Raw genomic sequence first — 21,341 nt, 5'->3', positions numbered from 1 at the left:
CTGCTTGCTACCCAGGCACTTATGTATATACGGTACTTAACCTAACTAACTTAACCTAACTATCCGGTGTGCACAACATTGTCAGACTAAACACCCCAAAAACCTACAATCCGCTACAGAAAAATGTATATTGTTTGTTTATTAAATGGCCCCTGGCCTTCTATCATTTCACAAAAGTGGCCCCCGGGCAAAGCAAGTTGAGTATCCCTGGTATAAGGTGTGTGTGTGTGTGGGGGGGGGGGGGGAATCCTCCTGACATGGAATCCTCGCCAGGAATTGTTAAATTGGGTCATATATTTATTAAATAACACCGTAAACTGGTGTTTGTTTGTTTGCCAGTTATTTTGTTCACAAAACAAAATTCTTTAAGATGAAGTTGTTCTAAAATGTTTGATAGTGAGCAAAGTACCGTAGATTCGTAATGGTATCCATCCCAGTATGGTAATTCCTTGATTCACCATAGCCTGATAAACTAGAAGACACAATCTAGTTGTTTATTTCACAATATAGGTTCTTAGAGAGGCACAGCATTCTCTTTTCAGTCACAATTTAATTACTTGATTCTTGACATATTTTTCCATTTCATAAATATACACAGGAGAATAATGAGATCACAGACTTCTGGATGTCTGAACAGTGGTAATAATAGGTCCTCATGTACTTTGTTTTCATTCTGTTTCAGGTCATGTTGCATAACATCATCTTGTATAATATCATATAATGATCATAGTTGTGTTGATAGCAATAATATAGGCCACGTTTATGATTGGCTTAACTTGGAATGCACAGAGAACTTAGAAAAAATTTGAACATGTTTATCAATACAGTTTTTTTACAATTGTCAGTTAAAAAAAAAGTCATGTAGTGCGCCTTAGTCCGTCGGTGGAGGTGCAGTTAAGTGGCTCACAGGATAACATGTATGAAGAGAGCCATGATGCCAGCACTGATGAACCCAGAGATAGGAACCGTAACGAACCAGGCGATGAAGATGTTCCTGAACAGAAGCCAGTCGACTGCCTTCCTGGAGCGCAGCCATCCCACAGCTACCACAGAGCCCACCTGTGTTCACACACACCACATGAAAGTTACTCAACAACACATGTGGGTTTATAAAGGCTTTCTAAACCAGGCCACAGTTCTTTCAGAGTACACACACAAAAAGCTGGACCTGGTTGTGATTATTCCATTGATCTATCTGGGTTTGTATATGACTCACCTTGCAGTGGGTTGTGCTGACAGGAAGACCGATATTGGATGCCACCACAACTGTAACCGCTGAAGCCAGTTCAATGCTGAAGCCACTGGAGTGGAAGAAAATATAGTTAGAAGTTTGAAAACAATTTGCCATTTCTTTTTTGATGTGACTATATTAGAGGAGAGTGAATGGAAGCTATATGATAGTAGGGGTGGGAATCACCAGATGCCCACGATACGATACTAAAACGATACTTGAGTCACGATACGATAGTATTGCGATATCGCAGATATTGCGATATATTGAATATTGCGATATATTGAATATTGCGATATTTCGATATATTGCGATTTCTTACTTTTTCAACTGCAAATGATGTCCCCAAAGGAAAACTTTGTCAACATCTGGTTTATATAAGAACAATTTTCCAGTCTGTACATCTGACTTCAATCATTTTATTGCAGCAACATTGTCAAGTAGACAGACCAATAACTTTCATAAGGTCATGTCATAGTTGCATGCACCTGACAAACTGAACTGTTTGTTACAGTCTACTCACAGTCCACCTTAACTGGATGTGTGTGTGGTAGGGGTGTCACAATATATCGTCCCACGAAATTTCGCGATAGTAAAACGTCACGATATGTATCGTTGAGATGAAATCTCATATCGTGAAAAAAAAAAAAAAAAAAAAAAAAAAAATTTTTTTTTTTTTTTTTTTTTTTTTTCCAAAAATAGACAAAGAAACGTCTTTGTTTGTTGAAGTTCAATGTGTGGAAAGTAGATCAGTTGAACAAGTCTGAAGAGACACATGAGAAGTTATACAGGAGAGAAACCATTCATTTGAGTTTCTGGCAAAACTGTTTACTTGACAGGAAAAACTGAAGATGCATAAAAAATAGACTAAGAAAAGTCTTGTTGTTTGAGTTTGAAGAAAAACTGAAGATGCATAATGAGAATTTATACTGCTGAGAAACCTTTTAGTTCAAAGTAAATCTAAGTGACGGTGTAACTCATTCTATTTCAAGATAAGCCTTATCTCCAATCTCATGTTTTTTCTAGTTGTTATTGTAATAACAGTTTCCCACAACAGCATATTTTGTATTTGTGCATTTCAAATAAAATACTACTTTTCCAGTCATATATTGTCATTATTCAAGTTTAAAAAAATATTGTTAAAATCGTATCGTATCGTATCGTTATCGTGAACCCAGTATCGTGATACGTATCGTATCGTGAACTGAGTGTATCGTGACACCCCTAGTGTGTGGAGTACTGTACTTAGGTAGTTTTTGAACAATGCAACTTCACTTCACTTGCACAAAACTTGTGCAGCCCATTCAGTAACTGGGGAATTTGTAAATTACTGTTATGACAAAACTGTTACTGTTCAAACAAAATGAAAATATGCTACCGTTTGTTTACTGCTGGCCTTGGAACTAAAGTTTATAGTAGCCCGGTGGCCTGGCATGGCCTGCAAAACATTTTTTTTTTTTTTTTGCAATATCGATACTTGGCGTCCAAATATCGATACAATATCGTCAGGCAAAATATCGCGATACTATGGTGTATCGATTTTTTCCCCCACCCCTATATGATAGCAAGCATAATGGAGGCCATACCTAGAGGGTGTAATGGGGGTGAGGTCCTTGCCCATAGTCTGGATCACTCTCCGGCCCCACACCCAGAGCCCAATGCAGATGCCCACTCCTCCATACAGAAGCAGCCAGATGGGTGTGGGTGCATTGGACACCACAGAACCGGTGTCATACAGGAGCCAGAGAGCCACCAGCGGCCCAATAGCATTGCTGGTAAAGAAGATAGACAATATGTAAGTCCTCTGGACGAGCAGAGCGTGCAGCACACACATTCACCCGAGGACACGGCCGTTTCCTACCTGACGTCGTTCCCTCCGTGAGCGAAGGAGCCAAAACACGCCGTGAGTATCTGGAGGAACTGGAAAAGCAAGGAGACAGCTGGTTGATCCACCTCCAGCTCGTCTTCCTCCAGGGCGAGCACCATGGCAGCCTCCTGTGTGACGCTCCCCTCCTTGGCCGTGGACCCATCCGTCACCGCTGAGCTGTAGCTGCTGTAGCTGTCCACCCTCGATATTCTCTGCAGCCCGCTGTCCAGCTCCTTGTATTGTTGGTCTCCTTGAATGCCATAGATGGCCATGGTGTAAGAGGTGTAGCTGTTGTTCCTCCGGATGGGCCGCTCTTCCGTGTCGCTGTCGCCAATGCAATCACCCACCTTGGCCACGTGAAGCTTGTGCAGCAGGTCTTTGTAAAGCCCAGAGTCCTTGTGGATTGTGTGGGACCGTCCGCTCTGCGGATCGGTGATGGTCATGGGGCCAAGAGTGAGGTTCAGCCCTACAGAAATGACAATATTCAAATTCAATCGGTGGAACTAGTCCGAATTACTTGACCTTATATCTCCATGAATTTGACATCTGAGGTCAAGTATTTGACATTTACAGCAATTTAAAGCACAAATGAATTAGCCTACTAAGTTTTATGGCAGCCATATTTTACCATTGTTGATATCCAGGTCTTTGGTTTCCATATCATTGCTGTCCAAATCAGCCTCCTCTGAGCCTCCAAGTTGGAAAGACACCTGCTGACTGTCTGCTGGAGGGGTCTGGGGTTCAGGGTCACAAGGCTTGGAGGGCTGCACCGCTGGGACAGGCTTGCTTGAGTTCTTCTCCATCAGTGGTGTTTCACAAGGACTAGCAGCCATTTCACCTAAAGTACAAACTAGTGTAAGACTGAGGCTACAACAGAGCAAGATGTTCTATGTCAAATTGTAGAGAAGGCTTATACCATTATGCAATAATGGATTTCAGTCACATCTGGTATATAAATGCAACAATTTAAAAAAAAGTCTTGCATTCCAAAATGTGATATTAACTTTTTGAAAAATGTAACACTCGTTAAATCATTCATGACATGAAAAGAAAACACACTATTGGATATTATTGAAGGACTTAAATATCAGAAGACTTTTGCTTACAAAGCTGATATAATTACATTGAAATATGCCTAAATGTATTTTGGAACACAAGTGTTAAAAATACCAGAGTATTGACTCACGTTTGATTTTCTTCTTGAGGTGTGGACAGACAACAAACCAAACGACCAAAGCGGTGACCACTGCACAGCCCAGTGAAATGCACAGTGTGCCCCACCATGGCACATGGTCAAAACCCAACACTAGAGGCACACAGAAGAGAGACACGAGATATCAGATGAGGAGCCAGAGAAACTCTATCTCTTCTTGAATTAATTAATTCATATTATGTTATTGCCTGGTCCTTTGAAAAGTAGTGATCAAATAACTCAACAGTTACAATCTATAAGTTCACATTCATTTTTGGAAATATTGTAACATCTAATAAGTCCCTTGACTTTATATTGAACATTTCAGGAATATAGCTGTGTCATTTTTCCAAGGTAGCCACACCCCTTCCTACCTCGTGAGTGGGGGGGTCATGTGACTTTGCAGAAAAGATATTATGCAAAGTGTCTCAACTGCCTGTCTGGATCATTCTGGATGTTTGCCGTTAGAGACAACAGTATCAGCAGGAGTACAAGCTCCTTCAAAGAGATAGTGAGAAGGAAAGCGGCCTTGTAGCACAGTGATAATATATACAGCACAGACACTGTCAAGGACACTTCTAGTTAGCCCACTTTCACTTTGCTTTTAAAGCTGATACATCACAACAAACATTTCATGGATGGCGACATGCAGGAGATGGCCAAGTTCAAGTCAAACCAACACACAAATTCTTCTGACAATGATAACACGACACAGAATGAAATTGTAATAAAACCGCTAATTGACGTCAAAAATGATATTCAAGGTCCAATTTCACAAAACAATGTCGGTAGCCGCAAGGGACAACAACAGACATGGTCTCAACTTTCATTCTGGTGATGTATTTACACAGGTTTTCAGTGTTGTGCAAGTCACCATATCAACATCAAAATGTTTGCTGGGATAGAATAGCTAACTAAATTGTTATCTAACTAAATTGTTGTTGTGGTTGTCATTAATTGAACCAAGTAATATTTTTGCTAGAATTAGCACTTGAGTTGGGTTAGTATGAGAATTTCCTTACTGGGACAACTTACCTGTTTCTTATTGTAGACAATGGCAGGCTACAAACATAGGGCCAAATAGCAAAAACATACTTTCCCCATCTCCAATATGGATATGAAGCAAAACGGCCATAAACATGAACTCTGCCTAGCTCAGTGAGGTCCTGAACAGAGTTGGGAGGCGTGGTACAACACATCTTATAGCAATCAGTTAAGATGTGTATGCAGAAAAAATATCACTTTCATGTGAAGCCAATGATATTTATGAGGTTTCCTGAATTGTTCTGTATATAAAAGTGTCAGAAGTACATTCTGCAGTGTTTTGTCATAGCATAGGTTACGGTGTGTGTATTATTCCTTGCTCGCCCCATACGCACACACCGGCCTGCAGCCTTCAGTGAAGGGCCCAGGCCAGTTGTCATCTTGAAAAGTTCAACCCTGCAAATGAAACAAAGAGGGGCGGAAATTGTCCATTTAATAGCCATATGTCTCTCAGATGCTCATTCAACTCAATTTTAATCTTGAGTTTGCTGTTTTATGCTGTAGTCCTATTTTCATTCATTCCCTATTTTATTGGCCTTATTGATTTTTATCTTACAGACAGAAGTTCACCAAATAATTTGGGCTGAATAAGTAGCTATGATCTGAGAGGTTGAAACATTTGTGAAATTAGGCTACTCTTCTGGTTTTGTCACCTGCTCTTATCCTAAGGAGACAGTCATTAACACTCCAATGTGTCTTCAGTGACACATCTATTCAGACATTACGTTACGTCATCTAGCAGACGCGTTCATCCAAAGCGACTTATAATAGTACATTTTGTCAACAGTAGTGAGATGGTCTTGGTCCAGGGATTTCAACAGCTGCTGTATTAGTGCAGTGCAGTAAGTAATGGAGTGTGTCAGAGAGGAATCATGGGTGTGTATTGTGTGTGTGTGTGTGTGTGTGTGTGTGTGTGTGTGTGTGTGTGTGTGTGTGTGTGTGTGTGTGTGTGTGTGTGTGTGTGTGTGTGTGTGTGTGTGTGTGTGTGTCTGTGTGTGTGTGTTCGACTCACTTGGTGCTCCTGTAAACATGATGGAGAACAGGTTGATGCCCATAGTGACGGCGTAGAAGATGGGAAGAGCTCTGAGGCCATTAGGCACTGGGTCAGCCTGTGGAAATCAGTGTGTGTGAGAACTGAGACGTGTCTTGGTCATACCAAAGACTCCTTCATATCAATGCATACAAATCAAAACATGTGTACTATACACGAGCAAGGCGATGGATACATAATGAGATGAGCTACAAGATACTCCACCCCCGTACTTACTTTGTTCAGGATGAATTTGCGAACAAAATAGAAGAGAATTCCTGACATGATGCCAGACAGCAGAGGTGAGAGGAACCAGGATGCCACTGTCGGATACCAAAAGATGCCAATGATTATTATGAGCTTTTAGCTATACTCATTCCAGATTTAACAGAAAATTGTGCTAAAATATTGTGTGTGTGTGTGTGTGTGTGTGTGTGTGTGTGTGTGTGTGTGTGTGTGTGTGTGTGTGTGTGTGTGTGCGTGCGTGTGTGTGTGTGTGTGTGTGTGTGTGTGTGTGTGTGTCTGCGCGCGTGCGTGCGTGTGTGTGTGTGCATGCGTGTGTGTGTGTGCATGTGTGTGTGCGTGTGGGGGAGTGCAAACTCTATTCACCAATGCGGAGTAGCTCCATCCATTTGACCCCTTGTTGACCTCTGGCTACCATGGAGAAACCAATTGTGGCTCCAACAATACAGTGGGTTCCAGAAATGGGGAGCTTCAGGAATGAAGCCAGCAGCTGCCACACAGCAGAGCCTGTAGCACAAAAACAGGACTTGCTAAAGTTTCAACCAGATCAGTCACCATCAAGTCACCATTCAAATATCTGTGTTTCTTTATCTCTGTATAGTACAGTAAGTCAACTAAGAACCGATTTCTGTTTAGAGAAAGGCCCTGACGGAGTGTTTGTAGTTTGTGTTTGTGTAGGAGAGAGATTTACATGCTTGCGCACACCCACACCTGCCAGGGAGGGAGACACCCAGGACAAGCATAGTCTTGTCACAGTTTGTCACAGCAACTGTGGGACCTGAGAGCCTTGCTCAAGGGCATTTTGCCTGTAGTTGTGGATAGGATTTATTATTATTATTATTATTATTATTAATAATAATTTATTTCGCTCCCTCCACCCATGCACCTGTTTCTATCTGGCCTGTCGATTCAAGCCACCTTGCAATTTGCTTTCTTCTGCCCCAATAACCTCCAATAAGAATGTGAACTCCAGTGACAAGTGCCAAAAAACACTTACCGAACATGGCACTTATGGATCCTGCCATTAGGACGTGTTCAGACCCGTTGTACATCCTGACGTCAATGATGCCCTGTCGAATGGTTTCGCTGACTTTGGCCCCCAGCAGGATTGAGCCGACCGTCTCGAAGATAGTGGCCAGGATGCAGGCCTGCCGCAGGGTGACCACCCCGGAGCCCACCGCCGTGCCAAACGAGTTGGCCACGTCATTGGCCCCCACAGAGAAGGCCAGGATGAAGGCAATGATGAAGCCCACCACCAACAGCCACAGGTAGCCTGACATGTCTGACTGGGAAGCCAGCGCCACGGTGGTGGCAGCAGCTAGGGTCGCTAGTGTGCTAGTATCCATCCTCAAATTACTTCCAATTGATCTTAAATTTAAGTCTGATTGTAATAAAGGTCAATTAAGCCAGTTTCTGTGTGTCTTCACAATGGTTTTTGAGGTAATATGTGTTTATAAATAAAGTTCTACCTCCACTAAAAGGATAATGAATATAAAATATATATTTCCCCCCTCCGTTCTTAGCTCAGTTGAAAAGGTTGCTCAAAAACTTATTGTTATCTAGGTATACAGGGCTTGTGTCATAGAATAACAGGCTTCATCATAAAATAACGTAATATAGAGACAGGAAAGGTGTCCATTGTGACAGTCAGCCTCTGATGATGCACGCTGTAACAAACACAAATACATGAGATAGTTGTTAGAATGCAACCAACAAAAAATGTCTCCTTACAGCACCATAAGTAAGTTGAGTTAGACATTAACAGGCACGAAGCTTGCTGACAAGGATGATAGATTGATGGATGATTCTGTTTAGCAGGCATGATTTGGTTTGCAAAGGTAGAGGGAAGCTGTTAAGTATAACGATAAGTTAACCATAAGGAGCGTGATGCACGTTACATTTGGACTTAAACTTTGCTGGAGCATAACATTATCCAGGGTTATCTGCTGTGACAGAACACCGCTGAGTTCACCACAATGTGAATGATTAGCTCTTGGAGTCTTGTAATGCAGTGGTTCTCGTGGGGTCTGTGGACCCCCAGGGGTCCTCGAGGGGGTTCTAGGGGGTCGCCAGCTAAAAGGGGAATCATTTATTTTCACTATAATTCCTTCCCATGACAAAATGTATGACTATTTTGGTCATGGGGTTCATAATAAAACATACAAAAGCAAAAATCTTATCAGATGAGGGACCCTGGGACAAAATCTTATCAAATGGGGGTCCATGGTCTAATTTGTGTCCGTTTCGGGCTACCCAGGGGGCAACCCCCCTCCTTTTTTTTGGAAATCAGACATGGAATGCTGTAAAAGGTTGTGCACCAGAAATGATATCTAGGACCTTCAGGATCACAACTGGGGTGGACAACCATGGTCAACTAGCTACTGGAAAGCTACAGGATATCGAGGTATCGATATCCACATCATCTCCATCCACGACATGGCCAAGAACATTGAAGACTACATCCATCGTATTGGTCGTACGGGTCGTGCTGGTAAGAGTGGCGTTGGGCATGACCTCCCTGACTAAAGAGGACTCGACCTGAAGCAAACCATCCTGGAGAGCCCGGTGTGCACCTGCCCTCTGGAGCTGACCAACCACCCCGACGCCCGGCACAAGCCTGGAACCATCCTGACCAAGAAGAGACGAGAGGAGACCATCTTCGCCTGACATACCAAAGCTCTCCCTGTAGGCTACATCCTGGACCCTAGGCTGATAATGTACAGTATGTGGTACTCGATAGTGAGTTTATACTATAGTGACTTTACTGTACTCTTTTTAAACGTATTTCTGTAGAGAGCTAAAGTGAACGTCACTTCCTGCTTCTGCATGCATACCAGAGATTTTCATCCGCCATTTATTTTCCCATAGACATTTCGTAAAATGCGTATAAATGCAATTTCACTCAGACCAAAACGTTAAAAAAATTAGTTAAATGTGGTGCACTATATGCCGGGATACGTCTGGTAAAAGAAAATAAAAGATATGAGAACTGCCTTCACTATACAGTAGTAAGGAAATAATCAACAGTTTTGCCTTCTCAGTTCCACGAGTTACATTTATTTGGCATCAGTTTTATTTACTTTGATGTGGACTCATTTGTTTATGTGCATTCAAACGACCAAATGTTTTGAGTTTGCCTGTCCGAACATGGTAGTCAATTGACCAGACCATTCTTCTCCACCTTTTGATTATTATGTCATATTGTCCTTTTACCTTTGCTCCCTATTTCTATTGTCACACATGCTTATGATTTGAGTACAGATTTTGACCTGAGAAGCTTTGTTTTGCTGCCAAGATAGGCTATGTATTTGAGTAGGTTGTTGAAGTTCATTCTGTTCTATACCCTGATAGCCTAGACCCCTTAAAAGACTTTACTTCACACTAAATACCTTATGAGCCTCTTGGATAAGGATTGTGTTACTGAACTTTATGCTTCAGGGATGGCTGATTCTGTGCTGTAAGAATGCATTAAACATGCAATTAAGAAGGCTTTGGTAGCTATCACTTATTGCTGGCTAATATTAAATATGATAAATGTGAAGAAAAAAACTTCAAAAAGGGATTTAAGAGCTGTCATCATCATGGCCTATTCAATATTGTCTGCGGTCAATATTCTGAGCAATCTCGCCATCGATATAAATCTTAATCTTCTTATAGCTGTTAATAATAGCTAATAATAATAATAATAAGTTAATAATAATAAATGCATAATTCAAATATAAGATGGAAATCCGCCGCACAGTGAGGAAGAATACAAAGAGAAATAGAACTTGTGGATACTCACATGTGAGATCAGAGCGATGGTCTCTCGGTGGGTTAGTGGCTCCTGCGCCTCTGATCTGCACAGTCTATGCAAAGTGAGTGGGATGTGTTCAGTGGCGCGCCTCTGTGGCATTCACGGAAGCCTGTAATGTTTGTTTGAGGGCTTCTATTGGTCGTGGGTTTATATATCAGGCTGCCTGTGAACACGCCTTTCCAGTTCAGTCATGGGACCACTGCCGCCAAAAGCTAATGTTTAGCTTTGTTTGTTTACAGGAAAGTATAATTACAGTTTACTTCTTTTTTAACCCCCAAAGAAGAAGGTTTTGCTTTTGGTTTACCTGCAATTTCAACCCCCCCCCCCCCCCCCCCTGACTGAGAAACACACACATATCTAATGTTTTCCTATTCACCCAAGTAAATAAATATCTAAAAATAAATAGCTCTGTCTTTCTATATGTTCCAAAGAATAAAAAAGAACAACACGTTAATATTTTATATATTATATATTATATTATATAATATTTTTTACCTGATGAAGGTCTGATTGACCGAAACGTTGTAATAAAGTTTGCCAGTAACTGGATAGTGTGCAGGAATTCTTTCTTCTGCTTATGGACTCTATCCTCCGACGCACCTATCCACAAGATTGTGAGGGTGTGCATCGGCTCTTCTTTCAAGTTTTGAACACTTTAATATACCCATAGCATTCCTATATGAATTTATAGGATGTCTTATATGCTAGTAAGTTCATAGTGACATCATTAAGGCATTTTTGATGTCTTATGATATCACTATAATATTCCTATGGGTAATATATTTATATTGTTTATCAGTTGATTTGCTGTATGTGTATGTGACATCATTTTAAATCGTATTACACACTATACACACACACACACACACACACACACACACACACACACACACACACACACACACAGAGACACTGGGGGAAAGGATATCAGTTAAAAATCCCATTTTCCCACCATGAAAGATCTTTTCACATACAAGCAATTTGTTCTGCAATAATACAATCACAGTGAATCAGCATCGCCATGTCACCCTGAGAGAATCACTATTAACCTGTTAAACTTGTGTAGCTGTTTACAGCTATAGTCAAGCAGAGCATGAACAAACACTCTGAAACTTTGTTACTGATCAACCGGTTATTTACTATGACTGACTTATCCCCTTTCCTGTGAGATTCCACCACAGTGTCTGTGCACCTTGGAAGTCAGCAGAATCTGCTCATTTCTGCAATGCTGCAGTGCCTCCAAAAGTGCTGATGACTTCCCCCTTCACTACTCATTATTCAGCACCTGTCTGCACTGAGATGGTGGGGCTCTATGGCATCTGACAAGTCAGGTGCTGAAGTGCAAACATGCCATGTTGTGTGGAACATTGTGACCTCTGACGTTTGAGTGAGGCAAATGGAAACGACTCAGACGAGTAGTGAATCTGTTTAAAACAAGAGAAAAGGGGGAACTATGGAGCGACTTGTGCAGAGATGGTGTTATACCCTCTACTTTACGAAATAGATTGATGCAATGTAACTTCATACCAGCCCTATATAATATATCACCCATAAAAACTGCACACATTCAATTCAAAACTTCTAATATATCGTCCATTTGTTTTAGATGTGGCTTAAACAAGGCCAGGGGACATTCCTACATCTTGGCAGTGCCCTAGGTCTTTCGGCAGTGTTGTGACACCGTATCCAGTGTTCATGGCTTTCCATTGGCTCTGGAGATTTGTTTACTGCAACTTTACTAACTCCAACCTTAAAAATAGCCACGGCTCACAGAAATCCTGCTGGCCTTTGGGAAAAAAAAGTATTGCGTTGAAATGGAAATCAGATGCCCCCCTCACAATTGTAATGTGTCTCTCTGAAATGAATAGCTGTACACCTAGAGAAAATAACGTACTGGTTGAGGTGAGGAATAAGAGTAACACATTTTACAAGATATGGCAACCCTTTGTGGATTATATGGACAATCTCCCATCGCAGCAGATTGATTGTGCCTCTGTATAGTCTTCCTGTATTGAGGATGTACTTGACCATGATTCTTGAGGTGAGATGTTGCCCTGTGTCTCTCAACGTTTAGTTTAGTTACATTACTTTGTTGTTATTGTGGACTGTATATATTTGATTTGTTTATTGTTTGCTGTCTTGTTAACTTTGTGCTGTCATTTGTTGGTTATATGCTATTAATAATATGGTGATTGTGTTTGGCTTGGAAAAAGCAAAATAATATACTGAATGGGGGGGGGGGACAGAGTTGAGAGGTCAATGCACTTTATAGGCCTGGATTGCTTGATCTATTTGTATGTGCTTCAGAAAGATAAGAAAGCACAATATTGGGCTACAGTTTTGATTTATGAAATCAAAAGTGGTCCAAGAGTTTTACAAACATAAAGGCTTATATCAATAGACCATGTGTGGAAGCCTACACAGGCCATAATACGGTGCTCCATTTGATTTTCATCCAGATGGAACAGTTAATTATTTTGATGAGCTGGATGCCATGTTAAAACCAAATGAGACTGCCAGTTTCTTAATATCCTGAAGCATCCCTGTAAACAGAACAAACATTATTCTAAAACGTTGATCTAAGATAATTAGAAAAAGCATTTGGACTGTGAAGAGCTGTGAAAATGAATTGGATACAGCAGTACAACAGGTAACATTGTAGACTACTGTTGACTGAGGAACTGAGGAAAACAGCGAAACAGACAGAGTTCACACATTCACTCCATGCAATCATGTTCTTTTGAGATTAGAGGCAGTATTTTTAGTATACAGAATACTCGCTGACGTGTTGACGCTCATCTGTCTTTTGATAGGTAGACTGAATTACTGCAAGAATTTTCCCAGAAAGCTTGGCCAATTTTCTGTATTGTGATGCACACCTAATTACTACTCCTGAAGTAGTTAAATGTTGTTTTCCGTCCTGTTTGAGGTGCCATGGGTAATTATCTACCATTCCTGGCCCAATTTTTGAGTTTGAGATTTTTTCTTTAACATTCACATGGCCTTATAACTTCAGCAGCCTATTGCAATTCATTTGTACAGACAGCAGACAGCAGTACAACAGCACCCCCTAGCTGACAATGAGAGAACATATTTCATACATTTTTATAGACGGTAGTCTCCCTATTGATAGTATTCTGTTACATCACCACACGGCCATCTTGGTAGGAAAATAACAGGTGATTGTGATCAATTTACAGGTGATTACAATCAAGTGACACTTACAGCCAATGAGCTGTGTGTATTGTAGCGCCATGTTGGTAGGATAAATGCTTGTGACATCATCGGAATACTATGAATACAGCAGGGTCACCAACCTTTTTGAGACTGAGAGTTACCTGAAGGGTAGAGAGGGCTACCTGGGCTTAGTGGGCTATATGACATTGGTCTGTTTACCTTTAAATAATATAATAGTATGCATTTAATTGGCTAAAGGAGACTCAGCTATGTTCACTAATTACTGTTAATGATTCCTCACACTCATTAATGTTTTACCAAGTGATCATAGGAAAACACAGATACATTTCAAAGTGCAAGTTTAACCATGTATCCGTTAATCAATGAATCCGTTTCAACATTAGAAATGGAAACAACATCACATTTGTCACATTTTTGAACATTAAGATTTTAAAGTTCCTATAAACTCCTTTTTTGGTGCAAAAAAAAGACAATATCTGTAAACACGTCTGTAAAGGTGACAACTGAAGCATATAACAACCCTCCACCACCCTCCTCTGCTATGATGCAAGCCAATATTTGACATTTTGAATTTGAATGTTGAATATTTATAAACCTCTTATTTAACAGCATTGTCAAATAACCTGTGACATGGATTTAGAGTAGAGTGAAATTCCAAGATGTGTGGCTACAATAAATTGAGGCCAAAAATAAAATAAAACAATAAATTAAATAATAATAATAATAATAATCATCATCATCGTCATAATAATATCCATTTGAGGCATCGCCCCCTAGTGGTGTGACAAGGCATATGCTCTCCTTCTTTAGCCTCTTTCTTTCTCTAGTCTCTCTAGCTCTTTCTCAAACATGATCTCTCCCTCATCAACTGACAATGTGCAGTATTACGCTCATAACAGTGTTTCCACTTGTCTGCTGCTCATCATGCAACATGAGACCATTTCTCTTTGACACTGCCTGCTTGTAAACGGTTTACCTAAGGGCCTCTAGATGGCATCAATGCCCCAGTTCAGGTTACACTGACTAAAGAATGCACTCTGAGTGGAAATACCAGTTTCAACACTCTTCAATTAGGCAGGCAAATTATCAGCAATATCCCTCCACATTAAAAACGCATTTTGTCACCTTTTACTCGTGTATGCACTTTGCCGCAAGGTTGATGCTAATAATCGGCTTCATGTGAACTGAATGCTACTGTACTGTGCAGGCCTCAAATGTAACCATCCAATGACACCAAGCAATATCTTTTCCTTCCCCATAGCTTTGTAAAATCATATTCATCTCACTTATTTCCCATCGTTCTGCCTGATTTACAATAATCCTTCCAAAGCTGTCCAACTTGTCAGTACACTCAGGTTATTTCCCATAGCATGCAAATAGAATAAAAACACGCACTGTGATTTCAAAGATGGAGGCTGTGGAAACATATTCAACAATGCCACCTATCATATTTAAAGTTAGACAAGATAGAACATGCAAATAAGTAACTGAAGAGCACAGTTGGTTCTCATGCTCAGGCCTATATTAGCCCTACCCTTCCTTCCCCTCTTCCCTCCCTCCCTCCTATCCCTTGCCAAACAGGATCTGTAGGATCTTACAGTCATTTTCTCAGGAGACAGGAATGTCAGAACACAAGCCCTGGTGCCTGCTGGGACACGCACCCTACATTCCCGCACTCTTACAGGGAAAAAAGCCCCGGCGCTGGCGTTGCTCATCCGTCCATTTCATTCCCACTGAGTGTGTCTGTGCAGTAACAGCTTTCCGTGTTAATGTGCTGGTGTGTGTGAACCGGACGTGCTGCAGACACACACTGACTCACCACTGAAATTAACTTGTCTGGTATACACCTGCGCCACCCTGCCCCTCTCTGCCAGGTGTCCACATGAGTTCACGACCTCTAACAGTCAAACAGGGGGTTTTGTTCGTTTAGCCGATGTGACGCACACTGCAAACCTCAACTTGTTTTAGTCTGAAGAAAGTGTAACCAAAGAAATGCTGGGATAATTTGTCATCAGACATTTGCCAGATATATGAATGACACCATACGAATACACTTTGACAAATGACAAGGACACACACACTTTAAATTTTTCAATTTTTTTTTAACTTTATGAGTTTTTACCATTTTTTCAAAACATTCATCACCTTTCAAAGTCTCTGTTTTGTGTACAGCTCGTAAGCACATATTATTATATACACTATTAGATAGGCTAGTCATATAGACAGACTGTAAGGGGACCCAGGTGTATCAGAATATAAATATAATACAATGAAATGGTGGCATTCTGACCCCACGAAATGAATGACACAAAATTAAAGAAATGTAAAGGATTATTTGGTTGATCTTCCAATCATCCCATATCACCATCTACCTCAGGCATTCGAACGCTATTGACAAGCAGAGGACAGAAATGTAACAAACAAAAACAAGGACATCTCAAATTCATGCTACATTTTGTTTGCATCAACAGCTCTTAAATTTGGACACACAGCGGTCCAATGCGACAGCAATCAGCGCCCAGCATCTGTTAGACTGCCCTCTAGGCAGTAGTCTTGGCCATTGCCATTCCTTGAAAAGCAAAGTTGCACTCAGTGAAATGTGAAAAAGTCACAAAGTCCAATTTCTCCTCTCTCCGAGCCAGAGGTTCTGCTCTGCTTTAATTGACGGACCAGCGGCTGGAGGTCGGCGACAAAGTGCTGGAGCACTCTTTGTGCGACTGATTGGGGCTGTGGCTGTAGCTGGGGGAGTGAGTGACGCTCGGACTGCTGGGCGGTGTGGAGGAACAGGAAGAAGACTTGGATTTAATCTGTTGCCACTTGTCTCCCAGCGCCTTGGCAAAGTGGTCGTCCACAGACACGCTGATGGAGAGCTGTTGGGAGCGAGCTTGCTGGTAATTCACCCCGAGGCTCCTCTGGAAATGCTCCTCCACTCCATGGTCGTAGTTAGGAGCCACTGGAATAGGCCGGACGCATAACAAAAAGTCAAATACACACCTTTGTGAGTTAACCCTCAATGAGTCAATAAACATGATGTCATTATTATGTGTGACTACTGGCAAGTGTTTTAAGGAGGGACAGTGTGAATGAGCTGATAAAGAGTGTGAGGCTGACCAGGTGGGCGGCTGCTGTGGACCTCGGGTCTGCAGGTGGGGTTTCTTATTGAAGAGACGCACGTGATCACAGAGGGACGCATCTGAAAAGGAACAAATGGATTGTTGACTGAACGAAAACAGACTAAATAAGTGCTTGATTGTTCCGCCATTATAACACCACTAAGCAGATTCCCATTTTCTCATTATCCTTCAAATTGGACATGGAGTTTTTCCAATACAGGCTCAACTTAAATGGCCTCTGTATGATAGCTGCAGTCTTGTAGGGAGTTCAGTGTGAACACCCAACATTTTCTGAAAACTTTAGTAAGACAAGTGGGGTTTGCCAGTGGAAGCCGGATCACTCCCATTGTGGTGGCACAAACAGGTCAAAGAGAGAGCAGTCTGTTTGGTCTTGTTGATGGCATTCCTCCCTCCATTGCTCACATTTTCTTCCCGAATCCGGCTGGATTGCATAGCTCGGACAAGCACAGGCGTGCAAACCTCGTTGGGAATAGAATGCCTACGCAGTTGGGTTCACTAGCTATAGAGATGGGGAGATACACAGATGGCCTGGGTAGCCCGGGGCTACATTGAGATTACAAAGAGACACACACCACTACTTTTCCTAAGTGACGACAGCCCCAACTATCCTTGATCTCTGACAGAACCACATTTTATTTGCGGTCGGCATAGGGACACATAGTACTTATTTTGCCCTTGGTGAAATTACCTGTATTTGACTGGCAGCACTGCTTTTAGTCTTTTGCTCCGTGTTCTTCTCGGCTTCCTTTCGCGGTTTCTTGATGAGTGCAAGTGGTTCATCCATGACCGGTGCGTAGTACGCATGGCTGGGCAGAGGACTGGTGGGGCTGGGTGTTGGACTCCAGGTGGATGTGGGACTCTGTGGGATGCTGAACACCGCTGGTGCTGCTGCTGCAGCTGCTGCAGCTCTCTGGGCAGCTCTGCCACTGCTTCTGCTCAGTGCCCTCTCTCGCCTGAAACATACAGACAAATGTCATCACTCTATGATGTCATCACACGAGCACCTCAACAATATCACACAAAGATCATTTCCACTTGACATGACTCAATAAGCCTATTTAGGCTTATTATAAATATTATTATAAGTGTGATTAAGCCGGTTTACACCAACCTTTCCTCCAAAGTGAGACCTCTCTCATGGCTGCGCTTGCGTTTGATGGGATACACCGTGGGGACTCGAATCCGGTCATTTGTGATATGTCTGTATCTGTCTTCACTTCTGAGGTTGGGCTGACCTGAAAAACACAAGACAAAACACAAGGAAAAATGTGAACGATTTGATAGATGTGATAGTTAAATAGACAGCAGCTACTAGTAAAAAGACAGACAAGCGAATGTTGGTAATGGTGATTTTTTTTTGCTACACACACACACACACACACATGATACATGGCACTCAGTGATCAGTGACTGGTTGTTTTGATCTTTGACTTCGTGGGAAAACGATCCTGTCACCGTTAATTGTTAACTCCGTTAAGCTGTAGAACTAGAAGGACCTGATCAGCGAGGGTTACAACACGACACAGCTGATTCAGTGCTAACGGTAAATGTTGTTTTTCTGCATAAGGTTGGCATTCAGCCTATTTGCATCGTCAGCCGAGCAAGATTGGCCTATTTAATTGTCATAATGGGTATGATGAATCGCGTGGCTTTTAGTTTTTTAGGACTCTGTTAAAAGCAACACTTTTTGTGTGAGAAACTCAGGTGTGAACACAGTTTTATTTGTGGTTAAACAGGTTGAAACAGATCAACATGCAAGTGATCATGTCCTTTATGTGTTGAGTAGGACAGATAATATAATTTAAAACCTATGAGTCAAAATGATTAGGACACCACCATATTTTGACCAGTGCAAGTTATTCACTTGATTTGATACTATGTAACAGAAGAAAATGGGTAAGTCTAGTTGTTCATAGTGCTCTTGCGTCTCTTATGGAGAGCCAATAACTAACTAAGTGCACATTTTCACACCAGCCATGAAGTCAAAGCATCAGTGCTGAGTGAGAATGTAATGACAGCATTATTCACCATTTTAGATGTTACTGGTGCCTCAGTCTTTACATTGTATGCTCATACTCTATAATGGACCTCAGTGAATGCCCCACTTGGGAAATCCACATTGGTATGACAATTGGGAGGCCTTCGAACTAGCCCTTTCAACTATATTCAAATCAAACTTACAAAGCGTTGAAAGAAAAACGACCCAATCACAATGGTGTCTGCTACTGCGCTGCCGTAAAGGCATGCAACAGTGTGTGGGTGATCATCTGTTTTGCATTGTAAGACAAATTAGCTCACAGTGTTTTCACACCCACACATTCAAATGCACACGGCCTAGTAGCCAAACACTCCAACACCTAGGAGCTATTCCCTCAGACAGAGCGCCATTGTGGAGGGGTGGGGGTGGAGGGGGGGGGGGGGGGGGCAAGTAAAGCCACACCTATGCTGATTTTCTGATGCCTCAGGCATGGTTATTTCTTCCCCATTAGTAGAGGGAACATGTTGTCTGACCCTCTGGTTGATTGCATTTACTTGTATTGACTGAGTTTATCTTTGTATTTACTTTTTTTTTTTTTTATATACAGATTATAAACAGATATGCTGTAAGGTTGTAAACGTTACAAAACAAGGTACAGAATCTTGGTTAAATCTTGAGTACTTTTAAAGCCAGTAAAGTTTTCATAGTGAATCATTTTTTACACAAAATCTGAAATCCATCTACTTTTTTCTTTATGACCATAAACTTGACAAGTGAATTGAACTATGAAGGTTCTTATTATATCTTATATCTAAATGTCATCGCAATCGCAATATTGGTCTAAGCATCTGCAAGTTTACCTATTGACATTTACACAGTCAGAAATCATGCAAGACATAATACAAGTCACTGTAATGAAAAGGAAAAGGTCTTGATGACAGGATCTGAATATATAACTATAACTTGAACATGATACCATGCCTGTTGCAGAAATATAAGTCAGTTCCACTGGTAAAGCTGATACAAGTCTGCACTGTTATTGAGCAAAAATAATAAAAGAAAAAACAATGATTACGCTTACCCTCTAAAATGTAGACCTTGAAGCCACTGCTCATCCGCGTGATGTAGTGAAAATTGGCCACAGCCATGTCTTCTTGTCTTTGTCTGATCAAGCCAAACGCAGAGGAACACCTTGACTACTGGGGCTCACGGCACACAATGAGCCTCAGTTATGGATTGTATTGGAAAGGTAATGAGATGCTGGGTCTGAGCTCAGCCAGGTAACGTATCAGGTGAGTGCAGAGAGGGTGCTGTGGCTTCCCTGTGACTCTGTCCTGCATTCCGATTGGCTGCTCTCGGCCCAATCGCACGCTCTCCTTTTATGTTATTGTGCTGCAGGCAGAAGGTGATCACAGGTTTCTCAAAGGTGGAAAATGTAGTTCAACTGATTGCTAAATGTCACAGTACCACAAGAACCCTGTCCTAATGATTTTAACCAAAGCGATTAAAGGTAACATAGGTTCTTCTGTCATATTCCGTTGTACCATAACAAAAACTCATTGCCTGTGGAAACAAATCTTTTTCAACTTTGGAGATTTGTCCCCTGGAGAAATAGAAGTGTGCCTTTTAAGTTTGTCCCTCCAGGGAGTCAGCACCTGTCCCCCTCCCCCCCCCCTCAATCTACAATCTCACCAAACTGCATTTTTTCGAGCGCTTAGCCCACCGGAGCTCCAGTCATTCCACTGACCTGCCCATACACGCTCACAGCTGTACTGTGAGCCAGCCTCACCAGTATCCAAAGGCTTTTGTTGATGGCCAGACAAAGACTCCTAAGTCCTGAAAATACTGCTGCCATGAGAACAATCTTGCCTGGGCATACTACTGTGAGGAGCCCGGACACATGTCTTTGGAGGCGAAACACAAACCACTCAGGGTGAAGCGCCGATGCTTTTGACATTGACACTATTGTAACAGTGACTAAGATATTTGTACTTAAAACATTTTGAGAAATGTTTGCCACAATGAGAATTGAATGAACAGGTCAAACGCAGTAGGTAGCGACAATGCCTGAGACATCAAATCAGCCTCTTTCAGTCTATTCATAGCCTACTCCTGGTGATTGTTACCAAAACTACAGAGACATAACCACTGTTGGTTTAGAAATGTGCTGCACACACATAAAGGTCTGGATGTGCACACAGGCATGAACTGTGCTCTGCTGGGTTCAAGGTAGGCTCAACAGTGCCCCCTTAAGTATACTGCAGTGATGTGTTTAACATTTTAATAGCAGTGATTTAATTATTTTTAGGTAGGCTAGATCTTATTTGTAGACGTATGAAACACCACTCCAGTCTTTACATTTGCTGACATTGGCTTTTTGTATGATATATTGATTCCTTCCAATAACCTATTATCATGTGATCAAACTGTCCACACATTTGTCAGATCTGAGTTTTTGCATTGACATTCCTGGTATAGTTACTCTGGAGGAAGAAATAAGATCATTGGAAGTGGAAGTGGAAGTTGAATGGCAAAGAAGGAACTCTGGTCAAAATATACCCCCTCCCAACAAAACATGGAATTCATGATCCTGGAAGGTCGGCAGCTTGCAGCTAGCTATACAGTGTA

The 21,341-nt window shown here is 41.6% G+C and overlaps 2 protein-coding genes across 2 annotated transcripts; both read right to left on the bottom strand.

Moving 5' to 3' along the window:
* Positions 1-348: 348 nt before the first annotated feature.
* slc20a1a (solute carrier family 20 member 1a) lies at positions 349-10,512 on the bottom strand. The gene is made up of 11 exons (XM_083644274.1): positions 10,392-10,512; positions 7,605-8,274; positions 6,974-7,114; positions 6,602-6,687; positions 6,347-6,443; positions 4,285-4,404; positions 3,727-3,936; positions 3,093-3,564; positions 2,818-3,003; positions 1,217-1,301; positions 349-1,059 (listed from the first exon to the last, which is right to left on the bottom strand). The coding sequence occupies exons 2-11, from the start codon at positions 7,951-7,953 to the stop codon at positions 904-906; spliced, it is 1,902 nt and encodes a 633-aa protein (XP_083500400.1). The 5' UTR covers positions 7,954-8,274; positions 10,392-10,512; the 3' UTR covers positions 349-903.
* A 5,216-nt stretch (positions 10,513-15,728) lies between these two features.
* vgll4l (vestigial like 4 like) lies at positions 15,729-19,946 on the bottom strand. Its single transcript, XM_083644118.1, has 5 exons — positions 19,795-19,946; positions 17,847-17,970; positions 17,424-17,688; positions 16,713-16,794; positions 15,729-16,554 (listed from the first exon to the last, which is right to left on the bottom strand). The coding sequence occupies exons 1-5, from the start codon at positions 19,859-19,861 to the stop codon at positions 16,259-16,261; spliced, it is 834 nt and encodes a 277-aa protein (XP_083500244.1). The 5' UTR covers positions 19,862-19,946; the 3' UTR covers positions 15,729-16,258.
* Between the last annotated feature and the right edge of the window lie 1,395 nt (positions 19,947-21,341).

This window comes from Poromitra crassiceps (assembly GCF_964638095.1).
Source record: "Poromitra crassiceps genome assembly, chromosome: 10".
Lineage (NCBI taxonomy): Eukaryota > Metazoa > Chordata > Actinopteri > Beryciformes > Melamphaidae > Poromitra > Poromitra crassiceps.
The sequence above is the reverse complement of the archived record's forward strand: the minus strand, read 5'-3'. Positions and strand labels throughout refer to the sequence as shown.

Excerpts from the sequence above, each read along its gene's own strand:
- slc20a1a (XM_083644274.1), bottom strand. The coding sequence starts at position 7,953 with ATGGATACTAGCACACTAGCGACCCTAGCTGCTGCCACCACCGTGGCG. Across the intron at positions 6,444-6,601 it reads GCAAATTCATCCTGAACAAA|GCTGACCCAGTGCCTAATGG; the intron begins GTAAGTACGGGG and ends TGATTTCCACAG. Across the intron at positions 1,060-1,216 it reads TCAGCACAACCCACTGCAAG|GTGGGCTCTGTGGTAGCTGT; the intron begins GTGAGTCATATA and ends GTGTGAACACAG.
- vgll4l (XM_083644118.1), bottom strand. The coding sequence starts at position 19,861 with ATGGCTGTGGCCAATTTTCACTACATCACGCGGATGAGCAGTGGCTTC. Across the intron at positions 17,971-19,794 it reads CAAGGTCTACATTTTAGAGG|GTCAGCCCAACCTCAGAAGT; the intron begins GTAAGCGTAATC and ends TGTGTTTTTCAG. Across the intron at positions 16,555-16,712 it reads CCACAGCAGCCGCCCACCTG|TGGCTCCTAACTACGACCAT; the intron begins GTCAGCCTCACA and ends GGCCTATTCCAG.